At 39.4% G+C, this 21575-nt stretch overlaps 1 protein-coding gene across 1 annotated transcript; it reads right to left on the bottom strand.

Moving 5' to 3' along the window:
* Window positions 1–1954: 1954 nt before the first annotated feature.
* On the bottom strand, window positions 1955–21550 carry atp13a1 (ATPase 13A1). The gene is made up of 25 exons (XM_017701569.2): window positions 21007–21550; window positions 19299–19388; window positions 18152–18412; window positions 16502–16657; window positions 16237–16306; window positions 15129–15235; window positions 13396–13525; window positions 13181–13236; window positions 12298–12424; window positions 11917–12054; window positions 11414–11534; window positions 11104–11261; window positions 10573–10748; window positions 9415–9525; window positions 9195–9320; window positions 8834–8942; window positions 7578–7771; window positions 7326–7422; window positions 6365–6552; window positions 5285–5399; window positions 4978–5174; window positions 4723–4865; window positions 3895–4006; window positions 3111–3254; window positions 1955–2524 (listed from the first exon to the last, which is right to left on the bottom strand). Exons 1-25 carry the CDS (start codon window positions 21340–21342, stop codon window positions 2414–2416), a joined length of 3573 nt encoding a protein of 1190 aa, XP_017557058.1. The 5' UTR covers window positions 21343–21550; the 3' UTR covers window positions 1955–2413.
* Between the last annotated feature and the right edge of the window lie 25 nt (window positions 21551–21575).

The following is a 21575-nucleotide window of genomic DNA, read 5'->3' as shown; positions in this document are numbered from 1 at the left end:
AGTAGTAAATGCTATGTTATGTTTGGGCAGGAGTGCCTATTTTATTTAATAAAAGTGCCATAGAGATTCACTTTTAGAACCCAATGCCGTACAGCACCTTCAGCGTACTTGTATAAGCCACTGGATTCCCGGTATGACCTTTTTGAGCTATCGATCAAAATACGTGGGCTTGCAGGTCCTGGGAACCCGTTCAGTCTGTTTAGTTGGTATAAAATGTAAATGGTTGATCACAATATTAGACACGTCTAATTCTGATCCTCGAACCTGTGCCAGCTGTACGCTCATGTTCCAGAATCAAAGGATGTTAAGAAAGCACTGGAAAAAAATGACAAGCAGATCATGCTCCTCAAATTTATATCAAGCAGAAAAGGGATATATTTCAAGGTTGGCAAGTGAATCGGTTTAATCTAGTTTCCTAGTTAGAATACTGAGTATATGATGCTGTAAAGAAGTAAAGGGCCTTATGAATGTAAAGCTCCTACCCTCAGTTTCAGCCAGATGAGGATCAGGACAGCCAGGCTACAAAGGAACTTCTTCCCACAAGCCATCAATCTCGTCAACAGTTAAAATATTACACAATATTCCAGCTTTAAACTGCACTTCTACATATACTGGTATGTAGTATAGTGTTCTAGCATCTTATTTACCTGCCATATTACCCCACTTATCAGACTGTCACCTCATTGACCCCTTTCTCTGCCACTATACACCCTTTAACTGCTGCTGCACTAGGCACCTTAACTTTAGACCCATACTTTGCACATTGTAAGATTTACAGGTATGACTGTGTGTGTGTGAGATGGTAGGAATGCAGGTTTTATTTTATCTTGTTACATTTTGTATTTATCTTATTCCCTACATGTGAATCTGATACTCCTGTAAACAAAACCAAATTCCTTGTATGCGTAGCATACCTGGCCAATAAAGCTTGATTCTGATTCTTTGTTTACTACTGATTGGCTTTGGTTGAATTCCATCATCCTGGCAACCCTGAACACTCATAACCTTGACAATGAAGTTCATCAAGTTTAAACAGACACATTTTTTAATCAATCGCATCTATACAAGCTTTTATGGGAAAAAAGACATGTTCTCAAGACACTCCAGGCAGCGATGATGATTTTGACCCCCTCCAATCTCAACAGAAATACGTTTCTGTTGAGGGGTCAATCCACTGACCCCTGTGGCCTACCACTTCGCATCTGAGCTTCTGTCGTTCCCAACCACTTCCACTTTGTTATAATACCACTGACAGTTGACAGTGGAATATTTAGTAGTGAGGAAATTTCACAACTGGACTTATTGCACACATGGCATCCTATCACAGTACCATGCTGGAATTCACTGAGCTCCTGAGAGTGACCCATTCTTTCACTAATGTTAGTAGAAGCAGTCTGCAGGCCTAGGGGCTTGGTTTTATACACCTGTGGCCATGAAAGTGACTGGAACACCTGAATTCAACAATTTGCATGGGTGAGTGATTACTTTTACCAATAGTGTATGTGGGTGTTTCACTGCAGAGATGGGTTAAACGCAGAGGTCTAATTCCTCTGTGTGCAAACACAGTAGGCTGATGGTTCTGAATTAAAAGTTGCAAAATGTAGTTTTGTAAAACTTCCTATACAATAAATACTTGTAAGCATATCAGTAACAATAAGCTAAGATCACTGTGATATATATTGTTTTAAAAAATGTCCCTATTCACCTGAAGTGTCTCACCTCAGATGCTCTTCTTAGCAGCCTCATTCCAATTACATCTAAGTAAGCTTTTATGTGAAAATGCAACTTGTCAACTGTTTCTCCACAGTCTGTTTGATAAATAAACAGTATAAATTATTTGGAAAGTTTCTCCTCAAAAGGACAACACACCTTGCACTTATAAAGAATACTTATGGAGTATATACAGTGATACAGTATTCACACATTCACAAAAAGAAAAGAAGACTCAGCACTATGTGAGTTTTGGTCTTTTATAAGTCTCTCAGACATCTGTATTTTTACAAAATGAAGGAAAAAAAAGAAGTAATCACTCTGCAGTTCTCTTAGAGAATGCCCCTTTCAGTTGCGCGAGTCAAACGCACCAAACACACACTCATTCCACACAATACTGTTATCTTCTTGGCCGTTTAAGGTTGGGGAGGGGCTGGGGCAGGTTAGATAGGATGGAAGGGGATCATGTAATCTGAGCAGGAGGAAAGCAACAGGTCTGAGTAAAGAAAGAGATGAGAAGAGACAGAACAAGAACAGAGATTGGGAACACTGGGATGTGTACAGTATTGAGTGCCATGCTTGTCCATCCCTGCTTCCTCTGAGTGTTGCAGAGTTGGCTGCCCACTAACAACTGCCCTCTTTCCCCGTCTGCAGTCAGTTTGCTGGAGGCAGCAGCTGCTTTGGCGGCTACTGATAGAACAGTTCAGTTCGGCAACCTCAGGGTCCCTTTGCCTAGCAGGAACTGCAAAACTCTGTCCACAAGCAGAGCTGTCACAAAATCCACCACCAGGACCTGGGCGATCACCAGCTTAAACTGCAAGCAGAAAACAGAGAAAAAGAAACCATTTTTCAAACTAAATTCGCTATATTAAAAATGAATGCCACCAAATTTTTTTTGCATTTCTGTATAATTTAATTGTTGCAATGTGAACAGAGTTATTCAGATTAGTTTAATGCAAAATGGTTTTTAGAGAAACTTGTCAACTCTGGTCAAAATGGCTGTTAATAAGCTGCTTGATGCCTGAGACGCTGTTTTATGATATATTTGAGATCAAGTTCGGCACTGAAATGTAATTTTTAAAAATAGATGTCAAATGAGAGGCCAAACAATGGCTGTTTTTGCACTGTAGCCATTGTGACCCTTGGTTCTTATCACCACTCCTGTAAACAAATCATCACTGTTCAAAGAATTGTCAAGAATGGACAAAAACAAATGTGTTTATCTTTGGCCAGTGGCAAAAACCTAGTTGATATGTTTCTCTTTACATTGCATAATTTCACGACAAACCATGCTGAGTTTGTTTACATCCCTATGAACTATTCAGAAAATAAATGGTAACACTCCTCTTTAAGGCAAGTTTCACCATCATAAGTTTTTGCTATGAGCTGCACGTGCTCACCTCTGTTGGAATATCTACAAGGGCAAACTGCTCATTAAATTCTGGTGATGACCCAGTTAGTAGGCCCACAATGGCAAGTCCAGATAAGGCAATGCTCCACAGCAAGGGACGGTTCTCAGTGAGAGATTCCATGAAAGGATGGCCCTAGGGGGAAACGCTGCCTTTAATTAGGTTCTTTTACATAACATGAACTGCACTATCAATATTAAATATAAATATATAATACAATTATATAAGGAAATGGTTTGGCAAAAAATCTCATTCACAAGGTTCTCCACGTATCCCAGATTTAGTCTATCGGCCAAGACATGTTTGGCATCCAAATTTTGCTTCTTCAGTTTAGCACTAGAGGTATAAGGCTTACAATGCTAACAAACACTGAAATTCAACTGGACCCAAGTCTTTGCTGATAATACATCCCATCAAATTTATCTTAACCAATCAAACTGCCTCCAAGTCTTCATTAAAACTGTACAGAACAGTCAAACCCTTAAATGAACAAAACTTCACCATCCAGCTAAAACACAAAAGATTTGGGTGACTACTGACTTCTAATATTTGTTAGTAACGCTACCATTGTAGCTCCAGGAATAAATTAAAGTAAAATTTAGACACCAAACATGTCTTGGCTGACCAAATATATCAAGTGGAGAACTGTGTAATTTTGTAAATTTGATCATTTGCTTAACCATTCTAACATTACAAATGTACACAAATTACTGTTCATGTTGCAAACATAAAATCTTTAGCCATGTTTAGATACTTCTATATAAATGTACAGTACCTTGTAATTAATGGCAAAGGTAGCCATTTGCATGGCCATGGACATTATGTACACAGTGCTGTTGATCAAGCTGGGCTCAAACTCCTTATAAAGATCAACAAACTTTTCCTCTCTATGGGACAGAAAGAGTGAAGATATTAATCAGAACGGACATTTCTATGATTCAGAAACATGTCTTTATCGCAAGGGTCCCAATTCCAGTCCTGGAGGGCCACTTCAGGTGTCAAGAAAACAGTAAGCAGTATGGAAGTGTGCAGGGTAGTAGAATTGCTGAGAGATATTTCACAATTTCTTAGTAGGGGTGGGTGATCAAGTAAAAAAATATACATCACAACACTTGAATACATACTGTCTGTTGAAAAAAATTTACCATATTGTTTGGTTTTTGTGAGCTTGGAGGTGTTTGGATCAAGAAATGCATATGTACCATATTTTAAAAAGGCTATGAAAAATAGAGCACAATTATTTTTATTCAACATTTCACATCTGGTGCTACACAGAATTAAGCAGACCTAGTTAAGTTGTACTTTTAATGAAATATGCAGTTGATCAATGTTCTATAGGTAAGACTCAGAAAAACAGTGACATAATTTATCATTTTAAAATAAAGATAATAGTCATATTTCTCCACCCCAATTTCATAGAAAGCTAGATAACTTAAGCTCAAAGTGAAAACCATGTAATATAAATGCTGGCTTGACTTTGGGCTTAATTCATCTGGCTAAATAGGAAATTCTGCTTTGTGAAATATCCTCCAAGGATTACACAGCACGTGTGTACACAGAACATTCTGAAAAGCTGATTATGGAATATAAGAAATAATGATACCTGGGAGGGCTTCTGCTCTGTGCCCCTCTGTACAGATAAACTAAACTGCAGAAGTGCACTGCGAACTGGAGCAGTACCGTCAGGATGGTGTAGAGGTTGAATATATTGGGAAGTGGCCGCTCTTTGGACAAGGTCTTCAGGGGCTGCAGTCCAGAATAACAAGCACTATTTCATCATTCAAGCTTAAAGAGGCTAATTATTCATGAATGCCTGACAACAAGGTAAGAAAACACAAAAAGGGGAACATTAGCTCACCTTCGACCTTGAGATGAAAAGAAAGCAGCCAGCGAGAAGCAGGCCTTGAAGAGTGGCCTGAAAGTCACTGAATTTGACACCTTCCAGGTAGAGCACAGACTGGCTATAGGCCAGCACAAGGGCGTTCAGAGCCAGGATCTTAAACATCTGCAGCGTGGTCACTAGAGTGCAGCGGCCCTGCTTTATCACATGACAAACTGAAAATAGGGAGAATAACAACAGTACGTTAGATGAACCCAATGGAATTTGTGTGGGGGGGGGGGGACAAAACAAAACAAACACTGGTGAGTCAGCATGTGTTACTCACTGCACTGAATAGAAGACAGTTTTGAGGTGAATGGAGCAGCTATTGAGGCGTCCCCCAGTTTGACCACTTGAAGCTGATCCTCCTCCAACTCCCGCAGTACCTGACATATCCTCTCCTGCAACACAGTGAATACATATTACCACCAAGCAGTGGCTGCACAGACTAGTCGACTAAGTAAATAAATAAATAAATTTCTAAATAACTAAATACATTTCCTAATTGGTGCTACCGGCAGCAATCAACTGGTCAAAGACGGTGCCTAAAATAAAGTGATGGTAAAAAACTGAAGTGAATAGGAGGAGAGAACAGAAATCAGTTTTTTCAGCTCAACACAAAGCCCAAAATACTTTTTGCATGGAAATACTACACAAAACAAGCCCAATTCTACTGCAAACTGTGTTAGACTGTGCTAAAACACCGGCAAGCCAGACTGGGCATCAAGAATGTGTCTCCCATAGGAAAGAATAATTTGACTAATGTACAAAATGACCAGTCACACAGTGTTTGATGCATGCTCAACAAAAACACAAACTCACATTAAACTAAAGTACCATCAGCAAATGCAAGAAGATATCTTGCATACTTGCTACCAACGGCTTCTAAATAAATTCCAAAATAACAGGAATGTTTTCAAGTTAAGTGACTAGGCCTATATCTCACTCTGTGTTCATTTTTACGCAGAGGTGGCAGCCTGATAGTAGCATTTAGCCTAGTAAACTGTGCATAGAAGCAGTTTAAATATTCCGCAAGAGTTGAGATTCTGAGAGCTGTGGAGATTTTAACACGCAATTTAACATGCTGTGTGCATCTATAGGTCAAGTGCCTGAGGCTGAAATTTACTGAAGTACAGCAAGTTTTACAACAAAAACATTCCTAGTTGACAAGTCAACAGATTTATAGATCTATTAAATGTTTAGAGTTGGGATTCTCTACTCTGGTCCTAGAGGACTGATATCCAGCTCAATTTGGTGATTTTCCTGCTCAAATGACCTGATTTGACTGATTTTTAATTACCAAATTACCAAGGAACAGGGAAAACTGAACACTGTGCTAACAAGAGGCAGATAGTTTTCCACAAACCTTTTGTGCAGCAAGCTGCTCTTCTCGCTGGGCCATCACCCTTTGCCTAGCTGCTCTGGAACTCAGTTTACCCCCTGAACTTGAGATTGGGGGCATGGGCCTGGGGTCATTAACAGGTGCCTCCTTCTCTCTTCCTCTTTTTTTCTTTTCTGGCATTCGTTCTGGGGCATTAGCTAATAGAGCCACCCCTGCAAGACAGACAGCACAGCCAAGATGATTCAAGTATATTGCATGATTTTAGTAAGTATACATCTATAAAAAATTCTTCAAATATATCAAGTACTCATTGTCCGAGCTGTCTATTGACTGCTAAAGTGTTCTTAATTTTATGCCCAAATAAGGAACTCTGAGTTCAAGCCATTTTTCCCCTATGGGGAAAATAAACTACCTAAAGGAAAAAATGAGTTCCATTCTCAAAAGTCTCTGCTATGACACCCAGTGGTATACAAAAATGTTCTAAAATTCATGTTTTGTCTTATCTACACTTTTCCTCCAAATATCACTGGTTCCTCTAAATTACAATTAAAAGCTAAGACTATTTGCTTGTATCATAAAACTGACAACCTAAAATACCTCTCACAAATCAGCAAGCTTTGTCAAATGTGGTAGTTAAATTATTTTGACAGAAATAGTGTACAGTTTGAATAGCTGGTATTGGTGAATAAGAGTGTTGAAATGTAATATTATACGTACTTTGGTGCAATGTTATTTCAGTGCACAGGAATGTTAGCTTGTTTGTAGCATGTTCACAGCATTATCCATATTTTTAGTAATTCTGAGGATCTAGTGACATTCGGTAGGGGCAGTTACAGACAAAATGCAGTGGGTTTATAACATTTCTGTATACCACATGGTGCGACAGCAGCTAAAAGGACATTGATTTCTCCCAAGTAAAACTCTTGGAGTGACTCTTGGCATCACGCATGACTTCAGAGGCCTATTACGACAACTAAAATCTCACCAATGTGGGCATGTTTGAGCGCTCCAACATCATTGGTCCCATCACCACACATGAGAGTGACAAATCCCAATCCTTTTAGGCTAGTTATGACAAACTCCTGAAATAAGAATAAAACAGTTAGTACCTTTGTTTTAAGAAAGGAATCCAATAATTCAGTCTTAAAACAATGCTGTTTTTCATACTACAGAGCTACAAATAAGAATGTCTAGCCCCCTAGCATACACGCGAAACAAGAGCAAGCAAAGAACTGACCTTCTGTTTTGGACTGACACGAGCAAACACTTGCACATGAGGCAGCAGGGCACTGAGTAAGCGAGGGTCATAGGTCAGTCTGGTCAGCCCCTCTCCAGTCACGCACAGATCATAGCGGCTGATCATTCCTGATATAGAGGGAGGGGGCAGAGGTACTTGTATACTACCGTCTATAGACTCCCACTGCCATTCACCTGTAGTTAAAAAAAAAGCAATGATTAGAGGAAATAATGAATTATTGAAGCTGTCGGACAGTAATTGTAGTACTAATATACACGTTTGACTGTTAGCCATTGAGGACTGCAATGGCTAACAGTCAAACACATCTGGTATCATCACTTATTATTAACAAAAGTAAACAAAAAAATTGTGGACTATAAGCCTAGAATCAGAATCCTTTATTGATCCCAGAGGGAAATTGTATTTGTTACAAGTTGCAACCATTTATGTAAAAGAATAAACACTTTAATAATTTAAAACAAAGAGAAATTTGCAATATGTAAATGAGACTTTTGAATATAGTGAAGTGGCAGTGACTGTGATAATAAATATTAAACAGCTAGCATAAGGCAGTTCAAATTATTGCAATTTCAAATTAAACAAACTGAGCTTTACAAGTTAATTTACAATTGGTTGTTGTGTTTCTATATAAAGTGAGAATCTTATCTACTGGTTGAAATGACTGGGAACAGGTTTTGTAAAGTACTTGTGTAAATAAGATGCTATAAGCAGCCCTGTTGAGTTGTGTGTTTTGCCTATTTGGCACTTGGAAGCTACTTGAATCACTGCTGTGACTCACCCCCCCCCCCCATTAGTATTTAATACTTGCACAATGTTGGTACACTGCCACCTTTCAGCCCACCTGTCTTTGCCCATCATTATTGTACTTGACTGGGAAACCAACATGTTTCCAAACAGGAGATGAATGTGACTGTGGTTTTTGCAGCCAACACTGCTCTCTATGTTATTTTTTCCATATTCTATACCATGAAATCAAACTGCACGCATCATCCTGCAACCCCTGCATTGGACAAAATTAAATGTTAACATTTATGACATCCCTACAGAATGCTCAAAACCCCTTTGGCTTCTATTGCACGGAAATATGAAATGCACATTGGTTGGTTCAAGCAACATAACCAACACATAGCTTAATGCCTCCTCTTTTTAAAGCCACTAAACAGAATTACACCAGTTCTTTTCTGAATGTCAGTAACATTCCCAAAGCTGCCTTGTTTGGTGTGAAATGACTTTACCTTGAGTAGGTCCAGGCTGCAGGATCAGCGTGTGCTCCTTCTGGATAAAGTGGAGTTCTCTGGCTACGTGACAAGCAGTTAGAGGATTGTCCCCAGTGATCATTACAACCTGAACACAGAGAGATACAGAAGGAGAGATGATATATCAGCCTTGGAAATCCTTAAAATTCTTCATATGGAGTTAAAATCATGAATAAATCAATTAGACTTTGATTAAAAAAAAGATTAACATGACTGGAAATTTACTCCACACAGTGTGAGCCTGGGATAAAAAAGGATAAAACTGCTAAAAATCTGCCCCCTAGTCTTCAAGTGAGGGTTTGGATCTGAAAGAAAAAGCATGATTCTGTGAACCACTCACATGATGAGAGGCCTCCTGTATTTCCCTGATGACCGCCTTGCTATCATTCTTAAGTGGGCAGGATACAACCATAAAGCCAGCGAAATTCAGATCACACTCCAGACCCTCACGGGTCATCTCTCGCACCTACACAGACAAAAGGTCAACGAGCACTCTTACACCACCATTTCTACACAGCACAGTAAGCTGTAATCTTATCCTTGAGACATTAAAAGTGTACCTGCTGGTGGCTGAGGTGCCCAATTTCCTTGTACCCCAGCGCTAGAACTCTGGCTCCTTCTCGAGACATCTCTCTGTGCACCTCGTCATAGCTGGCTGGGCAATGTGAAAACTGAAAGGAACACAAAAGGTTTTAAGTGTTTCATGTTTTACACACCAAAAGAATACCGCAGTGCTTTTAAACATAACCTCTTTCATGTTAGAGCTCCTGCAGTCCTATAAACTTGCACTCTCTTTATGATCTTAACTTACCCCCCACCAAACACTTTAATCTGGCTTATTCTTAGATCCGTGTTTTTGCTCGTAATTTTAATTAATATTCGACTTAAAGGAGAATTCCACCATTTCTTAAAAATCTCTGCGTAGTTCAGATGTTGAGTGGTTTGGTGGTAATAGGTGGTGACTGCAGAGTCCACAATGAAAATCTATCTATATAAACAAGTTTCCTTGGGTACTATTTTGCCTCACAACTCCTTGCATGTCCTCTTCCTCTATCAATGGACTTTAAAATGTATTTCAGGCCAAAATCCTCTCGCAAAACAATGTCTTGGGCATCAGGCAGCGTATCTGTGCCCATTTCCACAATAAGTTTTTGTGTGGTAACTTTTAAATGCATCAGATATCTGGTTCCTATTGCCACCACTGCGAACAATTATGACTTGGTAAGGTTTTTTTTTTTTTTTAAATATTCTGAATGACTATTGACACCATTTAATTATACAGTTGTTTGAAAGTATCAATGGATTCTCCCTCCAAGTGCGAGAAAGGCCACAAAAACAACAATAATAGTAATGATTCATAGATCATTATTGTTATTTTTAACAGCAGTAGTTTTATCTGTAGTGTATATGTTTGATTACCATAGACAATTCTGGTGTGTTTTACCAGGATTTAATTAAAGAACAAAATACTCACTTATTCTAAACACACTTATAATTGAAGTCAATAAACTAATGGGACATTGCTTCAACTATACGTTACAGGTGTATGCAATGAGCTGTATGCTTTACTGATATAATACAGAGGTGGCAGACAGAAGTAACAAAATCGTTGGGGTATTCCTTTAACAATTTCACCATTCAATATTTATATGAGTGAATCTGGAAAACAACAAGAAGGCTGGATTTAAGGCTTGAATGAAACTTTCTAAGAAGGTTACCATGCTCCTGAGTGTCTCTGGAGCTCCTTTAACAGTAGAAATATAACAGAGCTCAGTGGAGCCCAGCCTTTCGTATGATGCCAAGACAGACATCCTCTTCAGAGCACTGGCAAAATGGAACCGCTGGTGGATCTTCAGCCCCGGAGTCTTTATTGCACGAGGAAATACCTTTTCATCTAGTACAAGAAGCAAACAGATATTTTTTTTTAAGATAACAGTATCTAATACAAAGTCATAAAAACCATACATCAACAATAACAACAACAACAACTCTGGCATGCAGTTTCACCACTGCTAAACTAAGAGCTATGGGTTTCTTTTACTTCCTAACTTCGTTAGCTTTATAGCTCCAGTGTATAAAGAAAAATACTTTGGGTAACCAATGTCTTGGTTGATCGATTACACTTGAGGTACAAGGAAAACTGTAAATTTGTGCAAATCTTTGACTCAACCATTTCTTTCAATCAACATTTCAGTTGGGCTAGTAAAATAGCTTTAAGCTTTAAGTTAGTTTTATACAGGCCCACTAACCTTTAGTTAGAGTCCAGTCTGCTGCAGTCAGCATTGCCTTCTCTAATGGATCACCCACCAGCTGACCATCATCAAGAGTAACCAGGGAATGACAAGTAGCCACAACTCGGTGAGTCTCAACGGGGATTTCAGACACTGGCATCACCTCTTTCCCCTCTCTATGAGACAGAGAGGCAGATCAGTTGTAAGACAGATAAAGAGCATGAAAGCATGAAAAACATTTTGTTAGAGAAATAATAAGAAATGCTACTGTCTATTGTGTGACATTGAACATTTTTTTATTTAACAGGTAGACTACACAAGGCTATACCTCAGCCCTGCCACCCCACGAACAACCAAGCTGTCGCTTGTTAGTGTTCCAGTCTTATCAAAGCAGCAAATCTCCACCTTCCCTGCGAAAGGGATCCTGAACGGCTCCGTGCAATACACATCTGACAAAGAAATATGATAAAAAAAAAAAAAGAAAAAAAAAAAAAAAGTCACAGTTGGTATATCTGACAATAAATTCAAAACTGGCTTTTTTTTTGTAGCTTCATTTCCATACATGGACTGTATTTACTGGGCAGTGCACGGTACATTTTGAAACCTGAACTAATGTTTACATACTACTAAAACTGCTACTACATTCTACTAGTAAACAATTTTTACAAAATGAATGAAATTCAGTTTTTCTTGATATGGACCCAGTGGTCACCAGATACTCAATGGCATTTATTTTTAGCAACATTAGGTTTTGTTTTGGGGAAAAGTACAGCTTTAACGTTTCATGAGTGAAGGATGTATAAATCCCAACTTGACAACACAAGCACTCACAGAGTTTGGCCAGGGCAATAAGCGAGGTGTTGACAGCCAGTGAGAGCTCGATGGGCAACTCAGGTGGCACAACAGATGTGAGGATGAGAGTGCACTCCAGGAACAGCTTATATTTGTTCCTGGTCAGGTCCTTGGTCCCTGTGGAAGAGAAACACCACAAATGTTTGCAACCTCCTGTAAAAAAAATCCTGTAACGTAACTGTACCTTGTAAGATGACACAGTATTTTCTCTTAGGGTGTTGTCTTTGCTAGTATTGTGCTCAATTCACAAAGAGAGTGTTTTGCAACTATACTGAAGGACTAATCATTAAAGTGTAAGATCAATTACAAGTTCAACCACCTTCACAGTTCTCATTTGAAGAGAATGGAAAAACAACTCACCCTCCACCCACACATACACAGCTGCAGCGATGGCAAAGACCAGCAGGAAAAGGATGAAGATAAATGTCTCCAGATTGTTGGCTGTTACCCTTTTAACTCCAAACAATATTGTCCGCAATAATTTCCCCTGAACAAAGAACACCAGCACATAAAAATTCAGACTATTTCAGAAGTGCAAGCCTTTTTTTATTATTATTAAATTAATTAACTTAGGGTCAGTCTGATATTAAAAATGTGATGGTCGATACTGATATTAAGGGACTAAAATTCCTGCTAATGATATTGGCTAATACTATTATAATACTATTATTACTATTTAGATTTGATTAATTTTCTTAAAAAACGTCTTTTACTGACAGAAATTATGGTCAGTTCACAATGGTTTCTTGAAAATTTACAACAGAAACTCAAGTCTTAAATAATATACATATTGTAGCGCTGAGGGAGAACAACCTAGGAATGTATGCAGTATTGGTTTATGTTTATTACCTTTAATTGTACTTATTAAATTTTAAATATTTTTAAATGTATTTTTTTTCTCCAATTTTTTATTTTTGTGCATTAAGTCATGAAGTTATATATATGTTTTCATTATTTTCTATTTTCTTTTATAACTAATCTGTTCTGCACTGCTGAGATGCAGTTTGAAAGAGAACGATTCACATCAGGTGTCCCACCAGCATAACTGGCTAAGGTATCACCCCATCTTCAGGAGATCAAAATAGTTGTTAATTATTGATGCTACAGACAATATTTTCATTGATAAATGATAGAAAACGCAAGTTGTCAGTATCAGTCAAACAATATATCAGTCAGGCACATATGAAACATAAAACAGGGATTCACAGCAATGAGAAGAACTCATTTTAAAAGAATGCTTTACCTGAGAAGTGTAGAACCCTGTTCGCAAAACATATGCCACACAGCCATTGTCCACAGCTGCAGAAAGAACAGAGCGAGAGAGAGAATCATTTCTATGTGAATGAGCCAAATGTAGGATGACACATGGCAGGTTCTGTGCTAAGATTAAAAAGAGGAAATGGATGACTGGCATCAAAAAGAGGACACAGTGGAACAGACGGAGCCATTAGTACTAACGTTTGAGGCCAGCGCTGGCGCGTAGAGGTGGGCTATGCTGAACCACTTTAGTGCCTCCAGAGATCACATGTAGACGGGAGTCTGTCTGCAGGTCCAAAATTCTCTCAGAATCCAAGTCCTCAACAGGTTCCTGCAGATATAATGCACAAACAGTCAGGAACTGATAGGTTGATGTAGTGTTCTTCTAACCCTGCAGGGTCAAAATAATGCATAGCGCAGCTTTTCACTACTCAAACACATCAGATTTAGGTTAGAATCAAGCTTTATTGGCCAGGTATGCTACGTATACAAGGAATTTGGTTTTGGTTACAGGAGCTCACAGAGCACAGTATCAGACAGACATTCACATGTAGGGAATAAGATAAAATAAATAAAAAATATAACAAGATAAAATAAAACCCGCATTCCTACCATCACTCACACACATACACGCACACACCCCTGCAAACCTTAAATTGTGCAAAGTATGGGTCTAAAGTTAAAGTGCTGAGTGCAGCAGCAGTTAAAGGGTGTATAGTGGCAGAGAAAGGCATCCATGAGATGACCGTCTGATAAGTGGGGTAATATGGGAGGTAAGTAAGATGCTAGAATAAACACTGGTTGGAGACAGCAGTTCCAGAGTGACACAAAAAATGTGCCAAAAAACAGTATTTACATTTACATTTACGGCATCTTGCTGACGCTCTTATCCAGAGCGATGGGGGGGGGGGGGGGCAAGGTGGTGTTAGGAGTCTTGCCCAAGGACCCTTATTGGTATAGTGTAGAGTGTTTACTCAGGTGGGGAATGAACCCCAGTCTACAGCGTAGAAGGCAAAGGTGTTAACCACTACACTAACCAACCACCAGTTGGTTGAGTTCAACGGTATTGTTGAACTTAACATTTGTTTAGCTATTATGTAGCAAAAACAGAAATTTGATTCAAATTTACATGACCACTTTCCATCCTCTCTTTATACCTTTGAATTAAACAGGCTGTGAAACCTGTAAGACTGATATATGTAAATGAGCTCTGTTCTAATTGGCTGTGCTGTATTGTTCCTTCTGCAGAAAACAATATTACTCCTGCATGAATGGGCAGAGGATATAAACTGCTGTAGGCCAGACAGATGGATATATGCAAATGTGGTTTCACGACATCACTAACAAAATAAATTCCAAACATCCTGTTTTTGCAGTGTAGTTTTCATATATGGACTGTATAGGCTAAAGAGTGAATGCCATGTTTTTAAACTTCACATATGACTGATACTTAAAAAAGAAGAAAAAAGAAAATGAATGATTGCGAGATATAGGCCTTTAAAAGTCCTACCAAAATGTTCAATTTGAGGTGAAATTTGAGTTTCCATGACACACTGAATCATTTCTGAAAGAACTGTGGTCATTCACATAAGATATTTAATTTCATCATGTATGTTAGAGCAGTGATTTTCAACCCTAGTCTAGAGGCCTACCATCCCAGACATTTTAGTCTTTCCCTTGCTTTAACACACCCACTTCAACTCAGTAAGGTTTTGTTAGTGAATCATTTAGTTTGATCAAGTGTATTCAAACAGAGAAAACACCAAAAAAAATTGCAGAGCATTCTCCAGGACCAGGGTGGAGAAACACCATGTTAGAGCACCAGTATGGCTGCCAAACACAGAGATAACCTCTGAAACCTTGCAAGAAACCTTGCTATGGTGAAAGAGAGAATCAATTTCTTTTGTATTGTAGAGTTCATGATTCACGCTGACCTTCATTTGAGGTACTGACTCCCCAGTAAGCATGGCCTCGTCCACAATGCAGCGGCCTCTAAGTAGCAGCACATCACATGGGACCAAGTTCTCCTGAGGAGAACGTCCTGTTGAGATGGGAGATAAATGATGACCAGAGGGGCTAGTTGGTTTGGAAAAAGTACATTTTAAATTAGTGGGGTGTAGTGGCAGATTCAGAGGATTTTGACTGAGGTGGCCAAAGTAGGACACAAAGTGTGGTGTTGCAATGGCATAGTGAGATTTAATAAATATCAGGTGACCAGAACTGTGCAAATACAACGCTAACAGTTGTAAATACGACAGTCAAAAACCAAACAATCGTAATAACCACGGCCATAGAAATATGAATAACAAAACACTCCTTTGGTAACAGATGATAATTTAAGACAACAAATATAACTACAGGAGGATCATCATCACAGTGAGTTTGAGCAGTTAACTGCACTGGCTGTCTCTACAGAACAGGCAAATCTAAAAAAAGCTTAATAACACCTTCAGTCTTAAATCAGCTCTATAAAAAACCCCACAGCAACTTATAATTCCTAAATGTACACAACAGGAACAAGCAGGTGTGTATTTGGAGTCAGCCAGCTTTTGTGCCAACGAAACATGATGGGATGTTTCACAAAGGAAGATTTCTCAGTTGGCTAGATTCCTCAAGAAACAAATAAACCAATCCAATAACAGAAGGGACATTCTTATTTGACAACTCTTAACTTAAGGCTTTTTTTTTATCTTATTTAGGTAATTTCAGTCAATAGAAAAATCCAGCAAGTGGCCTAATATAGACCAAATGTTGGGTGTTTTTCCCCTCTTACGCAGGCACTCTGACAAAGGTTTGGGACCATTTTTTATTTTTACAGCTTTAATATTAGTGAAACTGATTATCAAAACCACAATCAGATGAAGGGGAAATAAAAACCCAACATGTGCAGCACTGTTTTAACTATTGAGGAGACCTGTCATTATATTAAACAATATGTTGGGTTAATATGATGGAAGTTCACCACAATAGTCAAGAGAAAAGTAAGATATTTTGCAAGTATGAGGTTTTCTGCTTATGTTAAACATCTTGTGTGACACATACCAATTGAAACGATATCTCCAGGAACTAGTTCATCACTGGATATAGGCCGCCATTTTCTGTTCCGATACACCTGAGAAAAGAACATATCTAATAACTCTATCTGGTTTTCAGATACACAATTAAAAGGTCTACCAAATATTTAAATAGTCCAGTTTTCATACGAGTTAAAATAAGGCACTGTATATACATTTTTCACGTTAGGAGCCACCAAGTCTCTCTAGGGAGGAAGAATGCATCAAAACAGTCAGCAGCCTGCTTCTGATACCTGGATCATGTAAGGTTTATTCCCCATTCTGCGGATCTCAGACATGTTCCTCATCTGCTGCTGCACCAGAGACGCCTCAAAGGCCACGAGCATAAAGAGGGTGAAGACACTGTAGTACCAGTATTCATCCAGACACCACAGTCCCACACAAAACACCTGCAGAATGCACATGTGCACAAAAGGGCATCTAAATAACAACTTGCACTTCCCACAACATTTTTACCTGAAAGAGTCATACATTCAGACATTAAAAATAACGCATTGTGAACACTCAACAGCAGGGATGCACAATGACATCAGAATCATAACAGTATCAGCAGATAATGGCCTTTAAAAAAAGTTTAGATTTTGTTTGGATCAGACAGCTGATTTGATTTGGCCATAACTTCACACTGACATTTGATGGCATTTTTAATACTCTATAAGTGCAACATATGCAGGCTAACATTTAGGCTAATGTGCAAGGATGTCTGCAAGAAATGTCTATTAAAATTGATATGCAATTTCTAAGTTTTATAAATCTTTGTATCGACAGTAGATATGTAATGAAAAATATTGGATATTGCATTGACTACGGCTAAACAATTTAGGGAAAATATCTACTTGCAATTTTCCTGACCAACACTGCAAATGTGATTTGATCATTTTCTATAAATTAATCTCTAGGCAAGAAAAGTTCATTTATACAGCACCTTTCATACACTTGTCATTCAAAGCGCTTAGAGCTTAGCGCTTCAGCACTTTATTTTGCCAATGCACTAATTTTTTTTTAAGCTTGAAGCTTTAACACTGAATTCCATGTGCTGGAGTTTGTAAGATCTACACTGAATAACATAGGAGACAATTAAAGTTGTAGCTCTTGTGATTTGAACTGCACTCTCAAACTGAGATTTCAATGTAAAAATGATTAATTGTTCAGTCCTAGCATTGGCCCACAATTTCCGTATCAGTACATCCCTACTCAACGCAGTACATATAATATCAATAGGTGTGTATAATATCAATAAATACTTGCACTTAATATAAAACTAAAGCTTTGGCATCCCCATGGCATCTGCATCTTGCAACATCTCTTCTTACATTGATTTTTGTTATTGTTCACTCATAGCTCAATAAAACAAACAAAACAATAAATCTGACACTAGCAGGAAATTCAGGATTCTAAACTGTCAATTCATAGCAAATTTAAGTTTGTCAGTTTGTCAGATATTTTACTATGATTTGCATTTGATAAAATTAATGCTGTGCATATCATCTTGTTTTTTGGAAAGAATTCATTATATTTTAGCCATGCTTGTCATTTCTGACATTGAAACAAACTGTAAAAAGCCAACAGTGCCGATCTGATGGTGTGAATACAGAATGTAAATTTAATGTAAATATCATTTATAACACAACCTTGTTACTAAGTAATTATATATAATTATTATGTAATGAAAAAGTGTACAAAGTGACAGTAATTAGTGCAAATTTCTAAGAGGTAAACATTCAGGTTTAGTCAACTGAATAAGGATTAGGTTTAGTCGTGGACTAGATCTTCCTTTCAATGGAAACTCTTCACTCAGAATGCTGTGTAGCCCAGGCCTAGACTTAATCCCTGTCTGGGAAACCGATCCTTCAATGCAAGATAAAAATTTTACTGGCACACACCTGGAAGACAAAGAATGGGGCTGTTGCTCTTTCCTTGAAGAGCTCCAGGAAGTCAGGCACCACCATCTCTGCTCGGTTAGTCCCATATCGCTTCTCTGCAGCTCGCAAGTCTGCCTCCTCCTGGTAGCCTCTCCACGCTTGAAAGTAGCCCATCAGCTGGTCGATGGGGAAGGCCACAGGTAAAAAGTGCTTCCTGTCCCGGTCAAACACATAACGGATCTTCTGGAACTCAAAGGATAGGATTTCCTCTCCATCCTCGTCCTGACGTATGCAAAAAAAAACACTGTGAAGCTGGATTACATTAGAGTATGTAACAATTATCCTGAAAGTAGATCAAGTCACAAGTCTAAAATTGTGCTTTGAAAAAAAAAATGTATTATGTAAAATTGTAATATTGGGTGTCATAAAACGTGAAGTTCACTCAGACTCATAACTTCTCTTGTTAAAAATACTTTGATGCCTTATATAAACCGATGAGACTGCATTAAAATTCCATCAATTTATCAAAATTTCTGCCTTATTCAATGATTAAAGATGTAAACAAAGCCTCTCAGAGCAGCTTTTGACGGGAGGGGCACGAATCTAGCATATTGGGTCAAAATGAGCTCACGCCAGTGGTGATCTGGTGGTTTAATGCCTCCCTCGCCGAAAATAATTCGATTAAAAATGACAATATTATTGCTTCACAATGGTTTTGAGATTGTATTCTTGCATAAATGTTTAATATATGTATTCATGGTAGATAAGTACATGAGTGGAATTACAATGCAAAAACTGCACCCAAAGATTTTCTTTATTCCTCACTGTTTTCTCATGCTCAACAGTATATATACACATTCAGAAGACATGGGTTTACTAGTGGTTTTAGAGAGTAAATAAAACAGCCATATTTGCATTCTAGATACAGCAAGCCCTTGTTCCAAACACCACCATTGTAGAGAAAATCTGAGTAAGGTTCTCTCCACATCAGACCACTCTCACTGACTTTATTTACATCTCAACAAATGTACTGTGTGGACTCATGAAACAGAATGAGCTCTCAGGCTGAATATATACAATCTATGTCCCTGCACCTACAGACATCTATCAATGCTATGGCAAACATATACAAGAATAAATATACAACACGGAAGATAAGCAGGCTCACCTTGTCCCTCTGAAGCGACACGAGTTCAGCAGAGCCATTGTTAGGTGTTGGTATCACTTTTGCTAAGCTGGCCTTTGTTGGATCAGGCTCCTGTCAGAAACACACAGATGGAAGATTCTCACACACTGCTTTACCACTTTGCAGCTGACAGATTCTCATGTTTTTTTGATGTAACGCAACCAGGGTCTGTCTTACAAAGCACGCTCATCTTGGATCTTCTGTCTCATGACGGCGGGGCAGGTTAAGTTCTGAATTTCAGATCATAAGCAGCTCTTTCAGTTTATGAACAATCATGGAGAGCTTTGGCCCTTTTGGGGTCACTTTTTCCTTTGTGAGGTTTGTGGCATTGTCACGAGAAAACACACGTCATAATGTAAAGCAGCTTATATTCCTCCGATAAACAAGAATGCTGTTGCAGAGGAAATGGTGGTTTTGCCATAACAAACGCTTTACTTTCTAAGTATTTACAAAGTATGATTTCTTTTCCTTCCTTGGAAAATAAGCAACTCCACTTCATGGTTCACATGATCGGTCTTTGGCCATTAATGTCACACTTTCACTACAATAATCATAGCTTGAAATTTGTTTGAGAGAGAGAGAAAGTTGTTAATTGCTGTTGTAAAACTAGTTAACGCAGCTGTTATGTGACGCTGAAACGTAGTAAGAAACACTGTCTAACCTGACATGCTAATATGTTTTGTGAGACAGGCCCCAGAAATAGTTAATGAAGGACTTGACCATTAGCTAATTTTCTCAGGTGTAGGAAAACTAGTAGTAGTGAAGTGCTGGTGGCCTCCCAGTTCTGGCGATTACACCGCTCTTGTACGTCAGCTGACCATTAGTCTACACCAGTGTTTCCCAACCTCAGCTCTGTAGTTCACTGCACTACCACGCTTTCCCGGGACCAACAGACCATAACCAGCTAAAGAAGGACTTGACCATCAGCTAATGCTGTGATTCAAGTGCAGGGAAAATATAAAATAGTGCAGGACAGCCAGAGTACTTCACAGAGCAGGGTTTCTCAGCTAACCACAGAATTTAAGCCAACAATCTGGGACAATCCTCACTTGTGGCTTACTGAGAAATCCTGTTATGAGAAATATATCCCAGAAGGATTTCAGGACTGGAGATGGGCAAAAAGTAGCCCACCAAGTCCAAGTGGGTCCTGAAGGTGGAATCTTGGGTTGAGCACCAGGACAACACCTATAAAGTCAAAAGCCGCTTTTAAGGCAATAGTTAAACCCAGATCCATGTGGGTTTTAAACTTCTGCACTGATCTGCTTTCAATAAAGATGGTCACTTAAAGTGTTGAACACATTGTTCTGGAGCACCTTTCATTTTCTGTTTATACAGCTGTCTAGACTGTCTGTCAGACACTGCCTGTGTGTTCACTTTCCTCTCCTTTTCCTCAGTCATTAGACATTTTGTTCGCTTTGTTTTGCTGGCAGCTTTAAACGCTGAATCCTCCCAGAAAACCACACTGACACACCAATCAACGACATTACGATGACCCCACAATGTCCACAGCTTATGAAGTTGAAGTCAGTTTGTTATTCGCCAGGTTTTCCCGTTCCACCTTAAACTGTGCAGCAGTCACATTCGGAGTTCAACTACTGCACCATTTAAGGTGGAACGGGAAAATTCGAACAATAAGCTGGCGAATAGGGATCCGACCGCAGCCTCGTCCATAACCTACGAAAGTGTTTACCTTGGAACAGGTCAGCCAGCAGTGCATGTGCACCGACCAGTAGCCCGTCAGCACGGTGAGGACGTGCGCGATGCCGATGGCGGCGAGAGACAGTAGGCCGGCCTCCGGGTACTCGGAGGCTCCGTAGACCCCGAGCCATACGTACAGCCAACCCGGGTAGAGGAAAGCGGCGAACGGCAGCACCGTGCCGTGAAGGAGTCGCGGCCTGCGTCGGTAGAGTGACACCGAGCTCACCAGCTCGTCGCCCGGGCCATTCTCCCGGTGCTGCTGCTGGTGGTGGTGGTTGGAGGCCGGCGGCGGAAGCCCGTCCGCTCCGCGAGCTTTAGCGGCGTCCATCCTTCCTGCGCTTTCTTTTCCCTCCGTCTCCCGCTCCGGGGGACCCTCCTTCTGCTCTCCACCTCCTCCTGACCGCCGAAGATGGTGGGTAGGAAATGCAGCCGCTCGCCGTCCGTGCTGTCCGGCCACCGGAGCGGCACAGAAATATAAAATAAATAAATAAATAAAACCAGCGGCCGCACAGACACACGTACCGCGGCTTCCGCGTGTGTAAGCGCGTACGGTGTAAGACG

The sequence above is a fragment of the Pygocentrus nattereri genome, chromosome 1, assembly GCF_015220715.1.
Source record: "Pygocentrus nattereri isolate fPygNat1 chromosome 1, fPygNat1.pri, whole genome shotgun sequence".
Lineage (NCBI taxonomy): Eukaryota > Metazoa > Chordata > Actinopteri > Characiformes > Serrasalmidae > Pygocentrus > Pygocentrus nattereri.
Note: the sequence above shows the minus strand (reverse complement) of the source record. Positions and strands in the feature narration are given on the sequence as shown.